General features: G+C 42.5%; 2 protein-coding genes across 6 annotated transcripts in view; one reads left to right on the forward strand and one right to left on the reverse strand.

Moving 5' to 3' along the window:
* Positions 1-2,361, forward strand: part of VPS35L (VPS35 endosomal protein sorting factor like) — a 144,944-nt gene extending 142,583 nt beyond the window's left edge. The window contains exons 30-31 of the mRNA XM_006123143.4: positions 650-796; positions 1,546-2,361. Of these exons, the coding sequence (XP_006123205.2) occupies positions 650-796; positions 1,546-1,644 (246 nt within the window). The 3' untranslated portion in view covers positions 1,645-2,361. The remainder of the gene's footprint in view (positions 1-649; positions 797-1,545) is intronic.
* Positions 2,362-4,023: 1,662 nt separating this feature from the next.
* Positions 4,024-23,366, reverse strand: KNOP1 (lysine rich nucleolar protein 1). Of its 5 annotated transcripts, none has more exons than XM_075899406.1 (6): positions 23,294-23,363; positions 20,168-20,396; positions 18,094-19,438; positions 10,880-10,948; positions 10,083-10,160; positions 4,024-6,100 (listed from the first exon to the last, which is right to left on the reverse strand). In XM_075899406.1, exons 3-6 carry the CDS (start codon positions 19,435-19,437, stop codon positions 5,789-5,791), a joined length of 1,803 nt encoding a protein of 600 aa, XP_075755521.1. In that variant the 5' UTR covers position 19,438; positions 20,168-20,396; positions 23,294-23,363; the 3' UTR covers positions 4,024-5,788. The 5 variants fall into 5 exon arrangements, with proteins under 5 accessions (XP_075755521.1, XP_075755523.1, XP_075755519.1 ...); XM_075899408.1 differs by having other exon boundaries at positions 4,024-6,097; positions 20,168-20,422; positions 23,294-23,351; XM_075899404.1 differs by having other exon boundaries at positions 20,168-20,422; positions 23,294-23,351.
* Positions 23,367-23,404: the final 38 nt, after the last annotated feature.

Raw genomic sequence — 23,404 nt, forward strand, 5'->3', positions numbered from 1 at the left:
AGGAAGTGCAGAGATTAGGGTTGTGACCAAGGGTACAGGATTGGGGTGCAAGGGCGGGGAGGGGTTTGTGACCTGGAGGCGAAGGGTATGGATGAGGAGACGCAGGGTTTGGAAGGAGTTGTGGGTACAAGAGCAGGGTTGCAGAGGGTTTGGATTACATAGGGTACGGGTGCAGGAGCGGGGCAGAGAGTTGGGGGCAGGGAGGGTAAGGGTGCCAGAGGGAGTTTTCTGGCTAGGAGACACTTACCTGAGTGCTTCCAGCCAGTATCCCAGCTGGTTCCTCAGCTGGTTCCTCACCCAGGGTCCCCGCCTTCCATGCCTCTGCACCAGCTGCAGGGACCATATGTGGCTGAGTACGAATACTGCAAAGCCTGGAGGAGGGAGGGGTAATTGGTGCACTGCCTGTTTGCAGGACAATGGAAGCAGTAAGATTTTGCTTGAGGCGGGGGCAGTGTGTGAAGCTTCTCTCTCCCATCCTCTGTCCTTGCTTATGTTGATAATCGTGCATGTTACAGAGCCTATGTCTAGATGTTGATAAAATTCTCTGGCCTTTGTGTAATTTACAGGATGTCTATATTGTGCTGATGGATTGGAACTCCAGGATGACTGTAGAATAATTGTGTGTGTGTGTTTTGTTTTTTAATGGTAGACTCTGAAGCGCCAAAGCCAGCTGGCTCTGTACTTCTTTAATAGTATTTTAGCTCATGGGGATCTACGGAACAACAAACTAAACCAGCTTTCAGTCAATCTCTGGAATCTGGCGCAGAAGCATGGCTTTGCGGACACCAAAACCACGGTAAGAGTAACATGGATTGAAACAGAATGTGCCATCTTTGGCACTAGTTCTAGATGCCCTTCTTTTATTCCTACTTGTGGGAGGGTCAATCCATTAGATTTATTTCCTTACATCAAAAACATTCATTTAAATCACATCACTCTTAAAATTGTTTTGAATTGAAAAATAACTTGTTCTATGTATCTGATTCCTAATAACTGTCAATTTTATGAGAGAGACCACATAACATAAATGCCAACTTTGAATCAAAGTCTGTTCAAAACAGAAATCAGAGGTAACCTTTTGCTTCTTGTGTCCTGGGCCCAGGGCTGAGAAGGGTTATAAGTAAAATGGAGTGTGATTTTAGTTTCTCTTGCTATGATCAGTGATCCACTTTCCAAAGTCAGAACCCGGCCTGGAACAGTAGGCAACATTGGCTTGCAGAATGCTGGGTGCAGAATAAGCACATTTATAGTTAGACTGCCAGGGTAACTTTCAGTACATGAGACAGCATTACTCCAAATGAAACTGTTTCTTGGTTAGTGGAGAAACGGCATGTTAAGGCCTCAAAAATAAAACTTGATGAGCAACACTTGTGTCTGCCAGCTCTGGTGAGGGTATCAGGAGGGAGTGGTATTTATGTATGGATTGGTCTGCAGTATTGCAAACAAGTGGAAATCAGAGGAATTCTTATTAAAACTCTCATATGGCTGTCAAGAAATCTGATTCAAGAAAAAATATAAAGATTTGTGTATCTATTTCCTCTGTAGGTGAAAACATTGGAATACATCAAGAGGCAAAGCAAACAACCTGAAATGAGTCATTTTACAGAGTTGGCACTAAGACTCCCTCTGCAGTCCAGGACCTGATGAATGTTACGCAAGGGCAGGTTGCCAAGTCCATAACATAGAAGCTTTATCCTGAGCTTTTATTAGTGTCCAATGTATTTTCATATTTAAGTTTCACTTACGAGCATGATAGATTGATTTGGACAAGGTAAAGCTTTTCTGACAAAGTGCAATAATTTGAACTAAGTTTGGTTCCAATGGTGTCATTAAACATGATCCCACTCAAATGTTTAGATTTTGTCAAGTCTTTCTTAAAATTTCTAATGGCAAATAACATTCCAGACCTGAATCTGACATGACTTTAACAACTTAAGAAGAAAATGGTCTACATAAATATTCAGGAATCCCTTCATTCCATTTACGACATCTTATTTTCTCTGGTGTGTGAGCAATGTTAGTGTACCATCTGATCTCAAAATCAGCAATAGTTCTAGATAAGAATTGTCTCAGATTTCTTTGCAGACAAAGTTGTTTACAATATTCACGTGGCCAGTTCACTATAAGAGTATGGCTGAGGTGTTACTGTTTTCTGGATTTGAAAAATCATTTTTGTTATACTCTTTTGCCAACATGTCGATGCATTCATTTTACTCTCAATGTTTTGTATAATGTAGGGAACTTCTAATCTGGCAATCAGTGGCCAGTTTTCAGAGGAAAATGCAAATGTATTTCAAGTCCTCTGTGTTTTCAGTCCAAATGCACAGTATGATCAAATAAAAACTGTTAACGTGCGGTTTAGTTCATCTTTGTTTATTCCTTATTAGCTATAGCCTGAAGATCCTGTGATTATTAGTTACATTTGCTGTTATACTGTTTAACAAATTCCACTCTGTCCCATCTAGCCAGTGGCAAGGAGCCAGGCTATGAGAATTTGCTGCTACTGCCATATGTGCCCTAGTTTGATTGTGTTTAGGCAATGTTGCGTTACTCTGCTATAACCAAGAATGACTAAGATACTCAGATGCATTTTGAGTAAAAAGTTGTCTTTTGTTGAAGGTGACAAGTCCATTTGTGTGAATGAAATTCTATAATGAAATAGTTGGGCGCTGTGGCAGGTGTACCACTTACGGGGGTGGAATGGTGGCATCAAAATATTCTCCATCATGCTGAGGATAACTGCCTCGCTTATTCAACCAAAGAGTTGTTTTCTCAAAAACTAGTTTAGCTGGAGAGCATAAGTGGTACTTAGTCAATGACTGCAGCTTTTTACTGTGTTTGCAGGTGGTAAAGAAATGCAGGTGTCCATTACTTGTGCATCATCACACATGCTGGGGTTTAAAGTGGATGCAGCTTAACTGCTATTTAAGAAAAAAAAGCTGACTGTAGTGATAGGCCAGTTGAGGTGAATGACTGTTCTGGTTGCCAGGCAACCGCTGATTTTTCTGCAATTTTGAGTCTATGGTGATTATAGCAAAGGCTCGACTTATCAATGAATACTGACTACATCATTTGCTGTTTAGGGTTTAGTTGGTATGCACAACTTGCCAGAGAGGATTGGGAAAAACAGCTTTCATGCGGAGGGTTGAATGGTATTAGATATTTGTTAATACTTTTTAAAAATGTAGATTGGAAATAAGATTTTTCAAAAGTAATTGTGTAGGGTATGTAACCCTCAGAGCAAGTGTATCATAGCTATTCAATAAGGAAATGCAGCAATGCAAAGTCTCCTGAGAACAGAATTATAAGTGGTCAGTGGTGCTGTCTAAATTAATACATTAAAGGCTTTCTTAAAATTATCCTGATGGTGTTCAAGTGCTAAACTATTCTCAGTCCTTCACCCTGCCCTCAAATACACTGAAACATGGGAATATGTGTTTACTTGCATTGCGACAGTGTCTTGTAGTGTTCCACCCATGGTTCAATTGCTTTGGAAGCCTGGGAGCTCTCTAGCTAAATGTCTGCTCTACCTGTTTAGTGTTCACAGGTTTGGTGTACTCATATATGAGCTGACAGTGATCTGTAAATCTGCAGGACAGAAACTGCCTGCATGGACTCTGATCCTGTTAGTGAGGGCTATATTGTCCGTCAGACGAATTGGGGCACAAGCCCTTGGCCCTGTGCTTTTGGGGGTCCTGTAGTGGCTGCCCTAACTGTCATATGGATGGGAGGGACTTGGAGTTCAAGGGACCTGGCTGGGCAACCTGCTCTGCCCCACTGTGCTGCCCTTTGCCAGCCTGCTGTGGAGAGGGTGGTGCGGCACAGAGCAGGCTGCCAGGCCACTCCGCATCCCGCAACCCAACGGGTGTGTGACCTCTGCTGCTGTCACACCAGGTCCCTGTAATCCCCTTGCTGCTCAGGGGAGGGGTTAAGGAATAAGGGAGAGGCAGGGTTTGGGGAAGAGGTGGAGTGGAGGGTTGTGAGTACAAACATCTAATTGAGAAATAATGAACACACGCAGTCTCAAAAACCATTGGCTGGCTTACAGTAAAATGAAATTTTGATACAAAGAATAAAATGATTTCATAAATATACAAATCTCATGACAATACAGCTGCTAAAAACAAAGGAAAGATTGAGGAATGTGCATGCAGCTTGCGCAGAGGCTGAAGTAGGCCGCCTCACCAAACAAGGCTATCAACATCAGCCCATCTCCTCCCTGCCCCCATATCCCAATAACTATTGGCGGGACACTAAGTGAAAATGTTAAACCAGTTAACATACAGTTTTCCCAAGTTTCAGAGAGACAATGCCACCCTCTCTGATTCAGACTCTCTGGAGTTCCAAATATGCATACATTGAGTAACACAATTGCATTTATACAGTTTTTGCTCTCTGGTATATAGCCAGTGAAAATGTGACTAACATTACATGTAGGAGTTAATCCAAAGGTTAAGAAACAGGAATTTCATTCATGCAGGTCCCTTGTGGGGTTGCGCAGTTCTGAGAAATCGTCTGGGCCACACTAGGTCCCACTAGCTACTGGGAATTCTGCCAGTTTACTGGGACCAGACTTTCACCTTTAAAACAAAGCTACCAAAATACACACAGGCTGCGTCTAGACTGGCAAGTTTTTCTGCAAAAGCAATTGCTTTTGCGCAAAAACTTGCCAGCTGTCTACACTGGCTGCTTGATTTTGCACAAAAGCACTGACGTTCTACTGTCCGAAATCAGTGCTTCTTGCGCAAATGCTTTGACGTTCCCGTTCGGGCAAAAGCCCTTTTCCGGAAACGTTTTTGCACAAGAGGGCCAGTGTAGAGAGCTAAAAACTGTTTTGCGCAAAAAAGCCCCAATGGCGAAAATGGCGATCGGGGCTTTCTTGTGCAAAACCGCGTCTAGATTGGCATGGACGCTTTTCCACAAAAAGTGCTTTTGCGGAAAAGCGTCCATGCCAATCTAGACGCTCTTTCCCGCAAATGCTTTTAACGGAAAAACTTTTCCGTTAAAAGCATTTGCGGAAAATCATGCCAGTCTAGACGTAGCCAACGTGAACAATGTTTGTTAGCAAGAGAGTAGAAGAAATCAAGAGTAGTTCAGTGTCTCATAAGTTACTATCCATGTCTAGCCCTGCTTAACTGGTGCATACAAATTATGACCAAGATTAATTGGTAGAGCTGCCTTATAGATGGAGTCACTAACTGAACTTTTGATGTTGAAATAAAATGTTACTCATGAGAGCTTGGGAAGTATAAATGATTCAGGCTGTAGCATTTTTGAAAAGGAAAAAAAAAAAAACCCTATTGACCATTTTAAAAAAAGTACATGAGATTTTTCAAACAAAAAGTAGCCTGTGTCTCTTTCAGTGCTAAAGACCATTTGGCACCACACTTGCAGAAAACTGTACGAGAATTTTATGTGGACAGACTGTAATACAGGAAAGAAACCATTATATTGCCCTCGAGTCACTAAAATGTATTTAACAATATTTTAAAAACATTCTGCAGTCTTCAGAGTCCAAATAAATATTTACAAAATTTAAACTGCCATGGGCTACAGCTGCAAGTCTGAAACCTTTGCTGAAGGAGATTTTCTCCTCACTAGCAAAGAACATATCGGCACTGCTTTGAGGATACACTGGGACTTGTCATTCAGCTGTTAGAAATTAGTCCCATGTGCCCTGAGATTGAGTCACATCACTATTTGCTGTTGAACTTGGTGTCATTCCAAGAAAGAAAAATTTAGACAAGTTTGAATGGTTTTTCATCCCCTCACATTGCTGCCACAAAATTCAGTCAAATTTAACAGATCTAATAGCGTATTTGTCTATGTACACCTTTTTGTTGGCAATGGGCTGGAATCCAAGGCCAATTCCTCTGTGTTGCTTCAAGTTCATTGCTTTCTCAAACTCCATTTGCAGGTTTTGCTTTAAGGTTTCCTCACCTTTTCTGTTCAGAGCCGTGTTTGATTTTTCTGTGGTTACCAGAAGATCTTGGGTTGAGGTGGAATTCTTTTTAAAACCGCCCATCAGTTTAAGGAATTTTGTTTTTTGGCCTGAGCTTTCAAAAGTAGCTGTACTCCATTGGCCAAATTTTATATCCTGCTGAATGAAACAAAATGATTAGGAAACTATTTCTATTCACTAATTCATAGGATCAGAACATGAAATGGTATCAGCATTAAGGGTTGCAACCACCTGTGGGCCATAAAGATTGTGGCACAGACACCAAAACTGTATTGGAGTCCTAGCACACCTAAAGGCAAGGTACAAATTGTTCTCTTCCAACTTCTGGATCCCATCTCCCTGCATTCTCCATGCTCTGCTTCAGGGAAGTACATGTGAGGAATTGACTGCACTAACCACGTAACCAACCATCTGATGCTCAGAAGGGGGCAACTTCTCTGCAGCAGAGAGGTGAGGTGTGAAAAGGGGTAATCTTCAACCTCCAAATGCACCCAGCTCTGTTCTCTACATACTATCAAACACCACCATTAAGCTAATCCCAGAGGCTTTTGCAGCCACTAAAATTTACAACAGTCTTGGAGCAACCAAAGGGGAAATATTTTAGGCATCTTTGCACAAGATATGTACGCTGCCCAAAGAAGAGAGAGGAATTGCACAGAAAGGCATCCCATGAACAGCACCTACTTACTATATTTCCTTTTTAAAATGTTCAGTGTTTGTGACTGATTTTTTAACCCATCTACATCTAAACTAGGGGCAGGCTCGAGTGGTTTCGTCTTTCTGGCATAGCCAATCATAACTGCTTCAGTTAATAAAGTGGTAAAAAAGGGCTTTGCTGCTGCTCTAGCATTCAGCAGTTTTTACACCCTCAGTCTGTAGGTGCTGAATAGCCTCAACCCCACACAGCACTGGGCATGATCTGGCCTATGATGAGCTAAAGGAGAAGGAAACAAAGTGCAACTAAATATTAGAGCAGCTGGACACTAATTAGTACCCAGAACTGACTCCACAGTTCTCCTCCTCTTTGAGATTTAGTCTGTTGCAGATTACTAAAATTATCACCACCATGTTTTACACACTAAAATCACTACCCACTATTTTCATTGCTTCCAAAGGGTGGAATAAAAGCCACAGCCTAAATTACTTATTTTAATACTAGATGAAGCCCAAGTGCTTCAATGACTTAAATTCCTGTCTAAAAATAATACAGCACAGATTACCACAAATTCGTTTCAGAACACTGCACCCTTGCTTTGCCTCATGGCAGTAAATATAAGCAGAGGTATAAGCCATGTATGTACAATTACAGCATTTACTTCCCAATTACGGAATGGTGTGCAGTCTGCCATATTGTGGACTGATGCTCCAGTGACCCTTCAGAACTAAGCCAAAGAATGTTCAGTGACTCTTTCAAACCCATGGCAACCAATAAAAAGAGGGTTGCTGTGTCAAATGGTTTGCAGATGGAACAAAAGGTGCATCATGATCCATTTTAAGATCACAGTGACAATAGACTGCATCCAGCAGGACACTAATATAGCTGAATGTGCAGTGTCAACACCAAATTCATTCCTGTTTTGTCTCCAGTGCCTCTTTCCCTTTTATCTTTAGGCATACAACTTCTCTGCCATCTGGACACTTCTCTGTTAAATTCCCAGAGACCTTCTCTAGCCACATTTTAGTTATTCTAATGAGTTGGCTGCTTTGCTTTTCTAGAAAAGGTTTCAGACCTGTCCCCTCCCTTTTCATTTTCCTTATGCAGAGGAATAAAGAACAACCTCAGCAACTTTTTCTAATAAAAAGTTAACTATGAAGACATCCAAATATGGCCTGTGGGTTCTATGCACTAATTTCTTCCCTCACTAACTGTCCTGTATATGCATAACATATAAAAACACACACAACTCAGAACTTGCCTTTTGAGCTGCCAACATATGGCCTGTCATTCTTTAGCTCTAGCCTTTCATGCTTCAGCTGCTAACACACACAGGAGAGGAGGAGTTCTGCTCCAGGGGCAGGAGCATTCACGGGTGTCAAACAATGGAGCTTTACATCAGCCAGAGTTGTCATCTTTATACTTAGTTTTTTTGTGTACCAGTCTCGGGGGGCATATTTTGGGGATATCTTTAGGCCAGATTCTGGTCTGGAGCTGTCCTGGTGTAGAAGCACAATTCAACCCTTTGTATTTATGGATACATTACAGGTTACGTTAGTAAATTTCCTCACCTTCCTATTATTTAAGAACACTCTCTATTATCTGTAAGTTTCTTTACACAATCTCTCTGGGTGGCTTGGGAGTCACAATGTCACTAATTCTCTTTTATTTCTGTCATGACTGACTTCCATTTTCCTCTTTCAGAGTGGGGCTGATCCACAGTTAACTGGAACCAACATGTTAGTTCATCACTGATTAGGCTTAAACTAACAGAAAACTGGAATTCAAAATGCAGCTCATGTGCTTGTTCTCAATCCATCCAACTCAATACTTAGAACTCATCTGACACCACCATCTTCAACAAAAGAGCCCAGATGATACCCAGCTCTTCACCGTACAAACTGTAGTGACAACAGTGCAGCAATCTAGAGAGGGCTTTTGTAAATTATACATAACCAGTGGGTGTAAAGCCTTTTAATTCAACATAAATTAGGGCTTCTGCTTTTAAAAGCTGACTATCCACTTTACTGAGGAGTTTCCTTTTGAACGGGATACAAACCACCTCATGATATTTCAGTTTTTGTCAAAGTGTTCATAATTTTGTCATATAGCTGCCGTAAGCCAGAGTCTGTGACAACCATTCTTTCTGGAGGTGGAGATACATATCGGCACAGATGCAGAAATAATTACACCTTTTCAAACCCTGTAATTTTTTAAGTTAACTGCTGGCAATTACTACAGATCGTTTTTACTGCAGCATTTCAGGCGTGTTCTTTGTGAAGCTCACTAATTAGTCTTCATAGCTCCTATTCTGCTATGTGCTAATAACCAGTGAGAGATCAGCCTCAAAGGATTGGGATTTCCTGCCAACATGTTGTTTTCTGAATGACTTCAGGGCCAGTTAGGTACATTCTTTCAAGGCATACCTCAAAATAAAAGCTGAGTTCACTTCCCAGTTTCCCCAGCCATGCAAAAATGGACATTTTATAGATTTCTGTAATTTGATTCATGTATGTTCATACTTTACTAGAATTGTGGAAGTCTTCTGGTGCAGTTCACAGACAGCGGAAATAATCTGGAATACTAATAAGGCCCCCCTCCCCTTTCTGAATCCTACTGCCCCTGCTAAAGGCCAGCAATTACAGCAACTGGCAGATGTTCCACTCTGAATGTGTCAAGGAGCAAAAGATGTAAAGGCAAAGAACCAAGACAAGCCATACAGAGATGTAGGTGTGAGTAGCGGAAGGTGAAAACCTGACACTCAGGGCAAGGGGGCATATGCACTATATTTTTTTTATTCCCCTTTCAGCCTTCCCACTCTCACACTTTACCTGAAGTACCAGGTTACACTATTTGTTTTTAGGAGACAGCAAGCTTTTCAAAAGGATGCCAGTTTCACCATTCCTTTGGCCAAGTAAACCTCCATCCCAGAAGAAGTACTTCTGCCCCTTGACATGCAAATCAAGCACTCACTTGTGAATGACCAAAGTATGTCAGTAAGTCATCATGGAGATTTAAAACAAGCTGACTGTGTTTGATGCTGCTCCGTAATTTGGAACTAGCTCCCTGCTATTTCTAACAGGGAAAACTGTGTGCTAATTCTAGTCCCAGTGACAACTATACATGGGTTAGTGTTATTTATATTCCACAATAAATAGAAAATGATTTTGCAGCAAATTCATTTGGGCTAATTCTCCAGAGGGAGCAGGAAAAATGCTACTTTTCAGGACTAATAATGGGAATTAGAGCTCTGTTCAACCCCCACTGCTATTGGAGTTGGCTAGTCCGCTCCCAGCCTCTCTTGGGATTGGACTCATTTGTTCTGTAGTACGACCTCAAATTTGCAATCAGAAGAGAGGCTTGTATGCCAAGTGGTGTATCTGACTAGCATACAGAGCAGGATGTGGTGCAATTTCAAGAGGGTTGCTGTGGACACGTTATCAGATACATTAGGTACATACGTACAGATTCCACTTTGTTTGTAAAACCTTTCGTTTTGCCAGATTCTCTATCAATCTCTTCTTGCAGAGCTTGCCGCCTAACCTAAAAGGAAGAAAAATAAAAAGATAACTGAATTCACAGCATAAGAATGAGATCACAAGAAAAGGCGATTAGTCGAAAACCTGACTTGTAAGTTAGCATTTCAGCCCATTTTGCACACTCGATTACAGAGATAAAGTCATTATTGATTTCCAGCATTAGTTTTCTTACAAGTAACTAGAGTCCTTCAAATCTGCAGCTATCTGCTTTATATCCATGGGTATCTGCATCTGCGGATGTCAGTGTGGTTATCCATAGTTCATTTTTGTGGATACTGATACAGATACAAGTTTTGTATCTGTGCAGGGCTCTACAAATAACTGCAAAACATTAACTCTGGTACTTATCAAGCACATTAATCCTTCCCACTGGGGTTGAATTTTCTTGGCATAAAGTCCATTGCAGATAACAAATACACTGAAACTGCCAGCACAGATAGACATGGACAAATGAGCATTAAATTTGATCAGCTATTTCAAAATGTTTGGCAACCACAGCAGCAGCATGCTCCAGATTTTACCTCGCTTTAGTGCTTGGCCAATGGAAGATATAGCATATTCCATCTGGTAAACAGTCCTCTTGTGCATGAGTGCACACAATAATAATCAATGCAATTTCTGATCTGCAAACAGCATATACATATTCCTGTGGCTTGCAGACACACCTGCTACTAGGGTCTGACTTCACACAAAGCTACACAGTATATGGAAGTGATACTCTACCTTGTCTATATTTATTTCATCGCAATTTCCTTTCGTTTCCTTCACAATTGTTACATCATCCTTACATTCCTGCAAAACAGATATAAACCTGAATGTAAATATTGATATCTACTCATTTAACTGCCATTTACACAGGGGCAGTGACAAGTGAGAGAACACTGCCTAACAGACAAATGCAATATTGCAAAATTATTTAAAGTCACATTCTAAACTAAAAGTGACACCTGGGCCTGTCCTTGTCCTTGAAGAGATTTCCAACAATGGAGAGATGCATCTGACAAAGCTTTGCACAACAGAAACCCATTTTTCAGAGAGTATAAGGGACACTGGAAACCCTTGTAAAAGAGGGATTAGTAGAGAGATGGGGAACATACAGTATCCGAGGGGTAGCCGTGTTAGTCTGAATCTGCAAAAGCGGCGATGAATCCTGTGGCACCTTATAGACTAACTGAAGTGTTGGAGCATAAGCTTTCATGGGCAAAGACCCACAATAATCTGCGGTGCAGAGGCAAGCATTTCAGATTAAACCATTTGGTAAAAATCACTTATTTATTTGAATCTGCAAATAAAAGGGGGTGAGGAGTTACCAGTATGAAATCTGTGATACAAGCATAACCAACATGGAAAATGCATAGAAACCTCCTGGTTAAGGAAAGCAGGCTCCATTGTAGGGACAACTTTGAAAAATCAGTAACAAAGATGAGATTAACAGGCAGCCAATGTATTGGATAAGGAGGAAAGGTTAGGACAGTAGAAAATTAACTGAGCCACAATGGTCTGACTCACTGAGAAAAGGCGGCCAGAAGAAAAAGTTAGAGAAAACTAAAACAATAATTCAATCATGAAATAACAAAAGAATGCTGGGGAGACTTATGCCAACAGAACTTGCTATTTCCTTCTGTTGTGGGTTTTTTGTTTTTGTAAAACAAAAGAGAAGCTAGATAATTTCATGGAGGTTAGGTCCATAAAAGGCTATTAGCCAGGGGATAGAAATGGTGTCCCTGGCCTCTGTTTTTCAGAGGCTGGAGAGGGATGGCAGGAGACAAATCGCTTGATCATTGTCTTCGGTCCACCCTCTCTGGGGCATCTGGTGCTGGCCACTGTCAGCAGACAGGATACTGGGCTAGATGGACCTGTGGTCTGACCCAGTACAGCCGTTCTTATGTTCGTATGTATTTTTTTCAATGCCCAACCCACGGATAATTTAATTTGTTTTCTGTATCTACCTTTTTATATGCTGAATTTGCATGCACACAAATACATCTGATCCCAACAGGAGAAAGAAATGCTTTCCACAATAAGAACTCATTCTCTTAAAAATTAGTATCCAGTTTGCTTCTATGTGGCCTAGTACTGTCTTTTTGGATTTCTTTAAAACAATAGGGGAAATAGCAATGACAGCAACAAACCAAGGTCAGCAAACAGAGCTGCAGTGATTTTAGTCTGAAGGGTAGGTGGCAGGAAAGAAAGGAGAAATGTGTGTATTTATGCTGGCTAATTCACAATGACTGGTTGACCCATTGTGGGTTACGGACCATTGTGAATTTAGCAGGCTCATGCTTTTATTTAGGGCAGGGGTGAAGTGGGGGACCTAAGGTCCAGGGCTGAATCCGTTCCCTGAGGCTCAAGGCTTCCCCCCAGCATTAGGGAGCCTGGGCTGGTGTCCCAGGCCCCTGCCATTCCTCCACAGGGCTGGAAAACACTAAATCTACTAGCCTACCTCCTCCCCTTCAGGTTCTGGTGTGTGAGGGGAATGTGGGGAATGTCTGTCTTCTCAGTCAGGGGCCATACGGGTTTGTCCCCCCCCTTGCTTCTCATTTGTCTGCAGCCCCCACCCCACAAAAGGTTCCCCACCTCTGCTCTAGGGTTCTGCTGGACATAATAGAAGCCGGGAGTGACTAGCATATCACAGAATTAGGACATGCGTAGGGCACATCATTTAAAAGCAGCAAACACAGCTCTTCAGCACAGGATAGTCTTGGCTTATTTTGCTCAGGGCTATAAATTGTGACTGGAATCCATCAGTGTCATGAAATCTCATTAACATACAGTAGGTAGTGCAGGTTCTGCTGTGGTATCTTTTCTGCAAAATGGAAGAGGGCTGTTTTGTGAGATAGATGCATAAGCCCCCTGAATGCACAAACACACCATGCATGCTGTTAGAAAAGCTGGGGTAGGGGAGGGCAGAGAATATCTTTTATTGGACCAACTTCTGTTGGTGAGAGAGACAACCTCATCTTGGGACCAACAAGACTACAGCTACACTGCATACAATAAAGACCAGAATTTTGGTATTCTTGGTAAGTTTTGTTATCAGTTATGTCCTGTTTAAAATGTACACAAGAACTGGGGGCACCTCAGGGCCCTATTCTTCTCTCACTGACACCACTAGCAACACTCATTCAAGCAGAACAGGATTGAACCCTCCTGGTAACCACTGGCATGTGCTCTCTTATACACATGCCTGCCTCTTCATGCATTCATTTGGCCAGCAACCTGGAATAAACCAGTGTTTTAAAGGTTGGTCCAGTCAGAACCTCAAAAGGAGGGAGTACTAGAGATGGCTCAACTCCACAAGAAATATGGGTTTAGAGCTGGGGTGGGGAATCTTTTTTGGGTTGGAGGCCACTAACTCATGGGGAAAAAATCTGTCAGGGGGCCGTACACAAGTGAGAAGCAAAAAAACCAAAACCCCTCAAACCCTCACCGTCCATGATGTGGCTGCTCTCGCATACCAGAGTGTAAGGGGGTCCAGGCTAGTACATTGTGTGCTCCAGCAAGGGAGCTGGAACACAAGCATGGGCCCCCCTATGCTGGGGGGAGCCCCAAGCCTCTGGGGCTGGATCTAGACAAGCCAGGAGCTACATCAGCCCCCAGCCTGAGGTTCTCCACCCCTACTTTAGAGGTCTACGTTTCAATCTCTGACAATAAAGGAGCTGGAATATCCGCTATAAATCCAAAATGGTGTTTCATATTGCACACAGACACTGAATAAAAACTAACATTAGTAAAGACTTGTTGCCAAGCAAGCCAAATTTGTTATAAGTAAGTACATTCGGGGAAGCAAATATAAATCTCAAGGCTTATCTAGACTACACTAAAGTGTTGAAAGAGGCTATGCAAACTCCGCTGGAATTTGCATATCTGCTTTGGAAAGTGAAAGTAGTTCACTTTTTAGGCACCCTCCCCCCCTTTTTGTCGAAAAACCGCATAAACCTCATTTTTTGAGGAAGAGTGGTTTTTCAACCAGGGGGGAGGGTTGCCAAAAAAAGCTGCATCTAAACTACTTTCACTTTCAAAAGCTCTGCTTTCAAAAGTGAAATTGGAAGAAGATACGCAAATTCCCGTGGAATTTGTATATCCACTTTCGCCACTTTAGTGTAGTCTAGATAAGCCCTCAGTTACAACTAGGGATGTAAGCGAGTACTCGATTACCCAATAACCCTAAGCTTACTGGGTAGTCAATTGAAGTAGACGACTGCTCGCCTTCCCCCACCCCCGCTGCCTGTGGGAGCGAGTGGGGGAGGCTGCTCTGGCAGCAGCCCCTGTCCACAGGGTCCCAGTGGGGAGCTGGGTTCCACCGCAGACAGGGACTGCTGTTGCAAAGTACCCCTATCCGCGGTGGCCAGGGCAGCCTCTCTTCATGGCGGCCAGTGCTGGCCATAGCCAGGGGCTGCTGCCAGAGCAGCACTTGCCAACAGCCGGCCTGGGCCGCTGCAGCCAGCATGAGCCAGGACTGAGCAGTCCAGGACTGCTGCGCCTCTGCATTTGAAATGTAAGAGGTGCCACGCTCTTCCTACATTTACAATGCAGTGCCACAGAGGTCCCCAAGCCACTCAGTCCCTGCTCGTGCAAGCTCTGGGAGATACCTGTTGCGGCTCTGCAGACTGCCTCCCCTTACTGAATAAGTGTGTAATTGATACAAGCAGTATCGACTACATGATTAGCAAAATATTCGTTCCTTAATATTCTTAGTTACAACTTGATTATGGCTGTGTACAGTCTTCAAAAAATTTGCTATGGGGCTTGCTGCACAAGCAAAGCAGTGGATTTTCTGAGAGATGCAGTGGTGTGTGACATGCATTAGAGATTAGAAGCTGGTTCAGAATTATAATGCAGTTATACAAGGAACAAGCAAACACCACCATCATCTATAACAGCAGTGTAACAATAACCAAATTTCTTCAAATCAGCACTACCCTGATTTTTAAACTTTGAGAAATTTCTTTCAGGTAAAGGACAGAACATGAATAGTAAGAGACAACATGACCCCCTCCCCCATTTCGTCAGTTGTTTGGAAGGCTCTTTGCGGTGCCTTCCATCTTCATTTTTCAGTATCATCATGCTCCTGCATTTGTCACTGCAAGACTTATCTTCCCTGTGCACACGTGTGAGCAGCTGCATAAACACAAATAACATCTAACTGTCTCTTTGGGACAATGCCAATTTAATTAGAAAATTTATCACAGTAATAAAACCATCCTACCCTTCTAAAGGTCAAAAGGAGGGGGAAAAAAAAAGTGAAAAAGGCTATAGCCACAACTGTCCTACTAGCAATGGTACGTGTACATGTACTCACACACATACCCATGTAACCCAAAAACCCATTTTCATGCTGCCACGTAAGCTGAAGATTCCACTTGTATGCCAGACTCTACATATGATTAAAAGAACTGAGCCTTAGAAGGCTCTGCAGGATTCCACCGAACACATATATTTATATGTGGGGATACACCAAAGCAGAATACACCAGGTTCACTAATGTGTGCTTTTGTCTTAGAAGTGATTTAAATGGAGTGTCCAAAGCAACCCCAAAGTCCATCAGGAATCTAGCATTAGGGATGTAAGCAACTAATCGATTAGTCACTTCCCCCATTCTTGTTGCCTCTATCAGAAAGAGGCAGCAAAGGGGGGAGTGTACGGTGCTGGGGGGAGCCAGCTTAAAAGCTGGTTCTCCCTAGCTCCATGGGGGGGGGGGGGGGGGGGGGCAGGGAGGCAGCGGTGGCATTCCATCTTTGAAATGTACAAGAGTCCAGAAATGCACATGAGTCTCCGCTGGGGCTCTTGTACATTTCTTGGAGCCTAGGGCCGGCCCCAGGCAGCGCTTCAATCTTTGAAATGCACAAGAGCCCCTATTGGGGCTTTTGTACATTTCAAAGGTGGAACATGGCATGGCACTTCCGCCTTTGAAATGTAGCAACACCCAGGGGGTGAGGGGTTTTGATACATTTCAAAGTGGAAGCCCCTTATCGACTATTCGATTAGTAGATGATTAATTTTAACATCCCTATCTAACATATAGACAATGTTTAAAAAAAATCTGGGGAAGTAACTCTGCTGCTCTCCCCAAAATTGTTGGAGCATGCTGAGCATTAACTACACAGTGGCAGAGCTAACCCTGCGCCAGGAAGGATGCCAGTTTTGCAGGTTTAAGTGGTGTAATGAGAATTAGCGGTTACAGCACAAACTAAGGAGTCAATGAGTTATAGTCCCTGCTTTGCCACTGACTCACAGCGTGGCTGTGGGTATGCAGTATCTTATCTGTGCTTAAGTTTTCCCTGCTGTAAAGCAGTTGGAGTAGTAATTACTTTTCAGGGTCATTAAGACATAATGTATGTAAAACTCTGTAAAGCTTTAGATAAATGCTCTGTGGGATGGCAGTGTCATACAGTAATATTGTCACCTAGGGTCTGAGTTTTAGAGATGGTGAGCATATGCAGCTCCTGTGGACTTCGGGGTTCTCAACCCCATGCCTATATGGGGTAAGGAGACAAACTGATAAAATGATCACTCACTATTGTTACTGTTAAATAAGAGTTGAACATTTTGAAAAACTTTGGAGGAAAAAAATTGTTTTAAAATGCTTGAAGATTGTTTTTAGAAGCATACCAGATAAGTGTTTCCATTCATCCCAGTCCAAAGACCATTTGTTCACGTATGTTCTACACCCACAGCAAGTTCATTTGGCTATTCAACTGGCACCACAGTTTTAAAAATCTCTAATGGGGTTTCCATAAAAAATAGTCAATCAGATCACAGACTTCTGGGCTATGTCTACACTCACGGCTTCTTGCGTCAGAAATATGCAAATGAGGGTAAGCGTGGAATATTGTCGAGCCTCATTTGCATACCTAATGAGCCACCATTTTTGCAGAAGAGGTTCTTGCACCAGAAGGAACTATCTACACTTCCCTTTCTTGCGCAAGAAAAGCCCTCCTGAAAATAATTGGCGTAACGGCGTTGTGCAAGAGGGTTTTTGTTGCGCAAGAAGGGGCAGTGTAGACAGCTCCTTCTGGCACGAGAGCCTCTTTTGCAAAAATGGCTGCTCATCAGGTATGCAAATGAGGCTTGGCGATATTCCACGCTTAGCCTCATTTGCATACTTCTGATGCAAGAAGCCACGAGTTTAGATATAGCCATGCAGTTTTTGTTTATCTAGGTCATAAATGCTCATTTATTTCATTTAGCTTTCATTGGATCATTTTGATTTAGGGTTTATTGTGTTTAATTAACAAGTGAGTTTTGATTTAGATTGCATCCTGTCTAACGTTTGGTCTACCAGGGTTTGGAGATCTATATTTGAGATCTTGCACACATTTGGGAAGGCCCTGTCCACATTAGGTATTTTTCCTCTTAAAATTCTCCCACAGTTGCTACCATTAGTATAAGCAGATCCTCCAGCCACAGCAACAATAGGAAAACCTTATGGGGGGAAAAATGCCCAGCACAAACAAGATGCTGGTGGACACTAGCATTTTACCATCATATCATGTAGACACAAGTGTAGATGGCACAGTGATAAAGACTGGTACCTCACTCTACATCAGTGCTGCTACTATTGCTATCACAAGATCAACAGTGAAATGGACATGAGAGTTCAGAGCACACACAGCTTTTGGTTGTGTGTCAACTCCTCTGGATGGTGACTTAAGTAATTTTCTGCACTTTACGTTTTTATAATCAAAGCACTAAATGGCTATTGCAATAGGCATTAAAAATTCTTCTTTGACTCTCAGGACTGTTGAGAGGCTTAAATCATTCAACTATGATCCTGCAGGCTGTTCCTCAGCCTGAGCCAGCCCCAATGATGTAAATGTGGCCATGCACAGTACATTCATCTGGAACAGCTTGCAAGATTGGACTCTTCACGTGTACATGAAAAGCTTTGAGTTTCTCAGTGGGAAGATGGAAAAATGATTATATTTAGAGCTTACCATTGCCTCATTTTCTGTTTTTGTGACCTTTTTCTTTTTCAGTCTTGGCTCTTCAGCATATTCCTGTGCTCCCTGTTTATTTCTTTTCTTACTCTTATTGTCACAGTGTACATTATTTTCACAAAGGTCCCCATTTACATTATCTACTGCAAGGTCTTCCATTGGTTTGGATTTCTTTTTCTTTTTATTATTTTTAATTGGTGTGATCTTTTCATCTTTAGATATTTTCCCATCTTCATCCATGAGTTTTACAGACTCCATTACATCCTCCTCTTCCTTCTGCATCATTTTCTTTTTCTTCTTGGTTACTTTACAGACATCTTCAAAATTCTCTCTGTGTTTTTTACCAACAAATTCTTTTTCATTGGCTTCTTGTTTTTTAGGAAGACTTTTATTAGAAACTCTATGACTAGGGTCCTGATTATCCTCACATGTCAAGGAGGTAAAATCTTTTCTTTTCTTTTTCCTCTTAGTTACTTCTATGTCACTTTCAACGTTCTGGACAATATTCTTTTTTTGTTTTTTTCTTATGAATGTGTTTTCTTGGGAATTGGTTTCCTGAAACTTTCGTAAGTCACTTGTTGAAAGATTCTCATCAGAAACACTCTGATTGTTTCCCTGATTACCTGCTAGTGTTAAGGAGTCATGTTTGTTTTTCTTTTTTTCCTTCTTCATTATATCATTTTCGTCTGAATCCTTTCTGTGTTTTTTACCAGCAAGTGTTTTTGCCTGTAAAGTGGTTTTATTTATTTTTTTAAGACTTTTATTAGAAATGTCAGGATCACTGTCTTGAATTTCTATCACCGTTAAGGAAGAAACATCTCCCTCCTCTTTCTTTTTTTTCTTCTTTTTCTTCTTGGTTACTTCACTGTCACCTTCAAAATTAAGGGTGATATTCTCTCTGTGTTTTTTACCAATGACTGTATTTTCCTGAGACTGAGTTGTGCATTTCTTTGGAAGGTACTGATCACTGTCTTGATTATTCTCCAATGGTAACAAGGAAAGACCATGGCTTTTTTTTGACTTATTTTTGAAAACTTTAGATTTCTCCTTTATTTCTTTTACTGGTTCAGACTCTGAATCACTTTCTATGCTCATGGGGTTATCAGAACACGCTCTTTTCTGTAATTTGGAGCTGACTTCCTTTTCCTTTTTACTAAGCTTTAACACAACTAAATCCGCTTCTGTTAGGCATTTCTTCTTCTTCACCTTAGTTTTTGCTTCTGTGTCAGATTGGAGATCGTCTTCAATTTTGATGACAGTTTGGCATCCAGTGCTCTTCACTTTTTTCTTTTTCTTTGTTGTTTCCTCAACCACATTGCCTCTCTCTTCATTTATTATCATTCTGAAAAACAAAATCCAGGTCAGTACACAGCTTTAGTATTGCAACCCAGAGCTCTTCGCTTAGTACTTCACACTCTTTTAAAGTGTTAATTATACTTAAATTATGGAGAGCTAATTAAAAAAAACCTACTGGTCTGATTTTCTGACATGTTAAGAACCCATATTTCCCTTTCCTAATCTAAAAATCCTAGAAACAGTTCTGAAGATCAGACTATAAACATTTCTTATCAGGTTAAACCCATCAGCTGTTTCTCTAGATGAAAGCTCTGTTCACACACAGATCAGAACTATGCTAGCTATAAACACACAGAAAGCCTGCTGATACCAGTATGATTTTTCCAGAGCAATATCAATAGGGATTTTTTCAGAAGCCTTGTCTAACCTACAAAACTTCAGCTACTCCAGTGTTTCTCAACCTTTTTTTTTTAATAAAGTACCCCTTTAAAAAAAAATTATAAGTACCCACAGTTTTCAGGCACACAATTTTTTTTCTACAATTGCAATACATTTATTTAAACAACTTAATCTTAGCTGGGTGGGCAATGAAATTTTGGGTGTAAAAAATATAAAAATAATAAAATGCTGTAAAACTTAAAACAAAAATTAAGTTTTCTCCAAATTTCAGTTGAGTTGACGTACCCTCCAGACTTCTCTTGAGTACCTGTAAGGGTACTCATACCACTGGTTGAGAAACACTGAGCTATGCAATAGCTGAAGTTGACATACTTACCACAGTGTGCAGGAAAGCTGGTGGGGGGCAGCTCTCCCATGAACTCCAGCTAGTCTTCTCATCCTGGTGGAACGCTGGCGTCAACGGGAGAGCTCTCGGAGATGGATTTATCACATCTAAGTAGACGCGATTAAATTGACCGCTGCTGGATCGATCGCTGCTGCCTTGATTTACCACGTGGTGAAGATAAGTCCTGAGCTATGCTGACCCAACCATGACAGACAACTTTCTGTAATAGAAGGGCATACTCTGTGCCTTACACAGAGCAAAAAAGGATCTTCAGATACATCCCATTGTCAGGTGCTCACTAACAACAAAGGTACATGCAATCCGTGCATATTCAATTATCTCCAACCACAACAGAAGAAGGGACATGAACCAAGAAGGTCCAACAAGAGTCCTTGCAACAGTCAAGCTGAGAGGGAAAAACTGGGGTTATATTTAGTTAACCACTTCCTGAGGTGAGTTTTATATGTAAGTCTGGACTACACGCAGTGTCTGAACACTCTGATTAGAGCAGGTGGGAATTAAGAACATTAAAAAAGCTTTAAAAACAGAAACCATGTAACCATCAAAAATCCTAGTACTTTTGGGGATGTATGGCTGGGTGGGACTAGGGAGGGAAGGATGGTGATGGGGTGCCCCATGCTGTTGGCTCTGCAATATAAGGCTTATGCTGCAGAGCCCACAGCACAGCTCTGGTGCACACCAGGAACCAGCTTATTCTATAAGAAAGCTGCACCTGCAGGGCAGAGTTTAACCAGAACAGAAACTGATAAATTGATGCTTATCAGTTAACTCTTACATCCCTAGGCTATGTCTTCACTGGTGGGTTGTTGCGCCAGAAGTATGCAAATGAGGCTAAGCATGGATTATCGCTGAGACTCATTTGCATACCTAATGAGCCACCATTTTTGTGGAAGAGGCTCTTCCGCTAGAAAGAGCTGTCTACACTGCCCCTTCTTGCGCAAGAAAAACCCTCTTGCGCAATGCCGCTATGCAAATGATATTCCACCCTTAGCCTCATTTGCATACTTCTGGTGCAACAACCCGCCAGGGTAGACATAGCCCTAGTGGGAATACTATTTCCTTTGCTACCACTAGGGATGAAAAATCCTGTTTAATTGGTTAACCGGTTAAACATATTGGTTAACTTGTCAAGCATATTATTTAATTGATTAAACGGGAAGTGGGTGACCCCTACCACAGGCAGGGACTACTCCAACCCGACCAGAGCAGCCCATGCCTGCGGGGGGGGGAAGGGGGAGAACAGCCACAGACAATAGGAGCATCCCCTGTCAATGGCATCCCTTCCCCCACACCCATGGCACAGAGAGCTGCTCCAGCATCCACCACTTAATCTTAACCAGTAAGCTTCACCCAATTAAACATTCACATCCCTACTCTCTACCCCCGGCTGTCTATCATAGGGCACTGACAGAATGATAGTCACCAAAAAGAGCTAGTTGACTATAATCACATTCAATTTAGCCCCCCTCTCTTGCTAATGGCACTATAGCAAGCACTATAATGTGAGCAAGGCATGGAAGATTACACTGTTCCAACTTCAGTTCTGAAAAATAACATCTAAAGGGAATAACATCTAAAGGGAATAAAGTGGGATGGTTGAATCTTATTATCCCATCAGCTGTCCCTCTTTCAGAGATATTAAAATTGTTTCCATAGTACTGACATGTGTAATTCTAAACTCTGCCACCAGCCAAAGCAGTAAGGAGGCAAGTCATGTGATGGAATTTAGCATGCTCAGGTGACTTCCACAGACTGCAGCATCAAATGAATTCCTAGTATTTTTCCCCTTTCTCCTTAGAGGCAGCTATCCTGCCTGAGCAGGCCCAAAATATGCAGCCAAATAGTTATACTCTAAATATAGCCAAAACTGCAGAACTGGTAGCTATGTCAGTGTTCTTCATTTATCAAAGTGGGTACTTCTTTACAAAAATAAAACTTTGGGCTATATCCTCACCAAAATGGGTATTTCTCAAGCAAGGGATAGGAAACCCTCATTTGCTAGTTGTCCTCCACATTATCCTATCAGAGACATACATGTGAATCCTCAACAAAGCCAGCAGGTATGTTGGCCTCCCCAAAGCACACAAATCCCTCAAAACCGCAGATGCAGAAGACATTTGCATAGGGATCTGTACTCTGTCAGTTTGCAACCAGCTCTACCTGTCAGCACAAGTCCAGAACTCCCATCTGCTGCTGCAACTGAGACCTAACCAAGAGGGCTCTGGGGCAGAGAGAAAAATGTAGGTAAACTAATGTTAATGAAATCAAATCAATGCAGGGTTTAAGAACATAAGAAAGGCCATACTAGGTTAGGCCCCTTTAAAAACTGCAGGCAGGCTTTTTGGCCACATCAGGCTCCCATCAGCCACCGCCATCTTGTTGGTACCATTTTTCCATGCCAGATGATTCCCCTCCACCCGGGGAGCACAGGGTGCGAGGGGCGGCTTCATAAGCCGCACTTTCAGGGGTGAAGAGCCACGTGCACCTCACGAGCTGTGGGTTGGCCACCCCTGGGTTAATCAACTATATTATTACATCCCTAGTAATCACCACATGATCCCTTTCCTGTCATCCATCAGGCCACCATTCCTACCTGGCTAATAGCCACTGACAGCTCCATGAATTTATCTAGTTCTTTTTTTAAACCCTCTTAAAGTCCTGGTCCTCACAACATCCTCTGGCAAGGAGTTCCACAAGTTGACTGTTGAATTGGTGGGAATGCTACTACAGAAATGTGACATGCACTTCGGGGCTAGGGAATGGGCTATTGGCCTTCCCGCTAGCACTAAACAGCTGCCAGGAAGCGCTAACACAAGCAGGAACTCGCTCCTCCAAAGCGGGCGGTCGCGGAGGGTTAGAGAGCCCGGAGCCTACATGCACACGCGCTACAGCCGCTGCCACTGGCTGGGCGGGCTGCGGCGAGACCCAGTCTTGGTGACGCCTCTAGGAACCGCCGAGTTGTGGCTCTTGAGAAGCGCCCGGTTACTGAAGTGCCGACCTGTGTATCGGCTGCAATCCGAATCCGGCCCCGCGCTCCCGCCCCAGTGCCGGCTTCCCACCCCGGCCCCTCGCCCCTCACGCCAAAAAACCTCTTACCTGCTGCTGACCCACGTGCAACTCCTCCCCGCCCCCCCTCCAACGGCTCGCCCGGCTCTGACCCGGAAGCGGAAGCGAGGCCTAGCGCGGCTTCCTCTTGGTGATCGCCGC

Source organism: Pelodiscus sinensis, chromosome 16, assembly GCF_049634645.1.
Source record: "Pelodiscus sinensis isolate JC-2024 chromosome 16, ASM4963464v1, whole genome shotgun sequence".
Lineage (NCBI taxonomy): Eukaryota > Metazoa > Chordata > Testudines > Trionychidae > Pelodiscus > Pelodiscus sinensis.

What these genes read in the sequence shown, in the direction of transcription:
- KNOP1 (XM_075899407.1), bottom strand. Translation starts at nt 19,437, where the DNA reads ATGATAATAAATGAAGAGAGAGGCAATGTGGTTGAGGAAACAACAAAG. An exon ending in AAACAGAAAATGAGGCAATG is followed by an intron (nt 10,949 to 18,093) that starts GTAAGCTCTAAA and finishes TCTGTTTTGCAG; the next exon opens with GAATGTAAGGATGATGTAAC. An exon ending in ATGAAATAAATATAGACAAG is followed by an intron (nt 10,161 to 10,879) that starts GTAGAGTATCAC and finishes TCTTCCTTTTAG; the next exon opens with GTTAGGCGGCAAGCTCTGCA.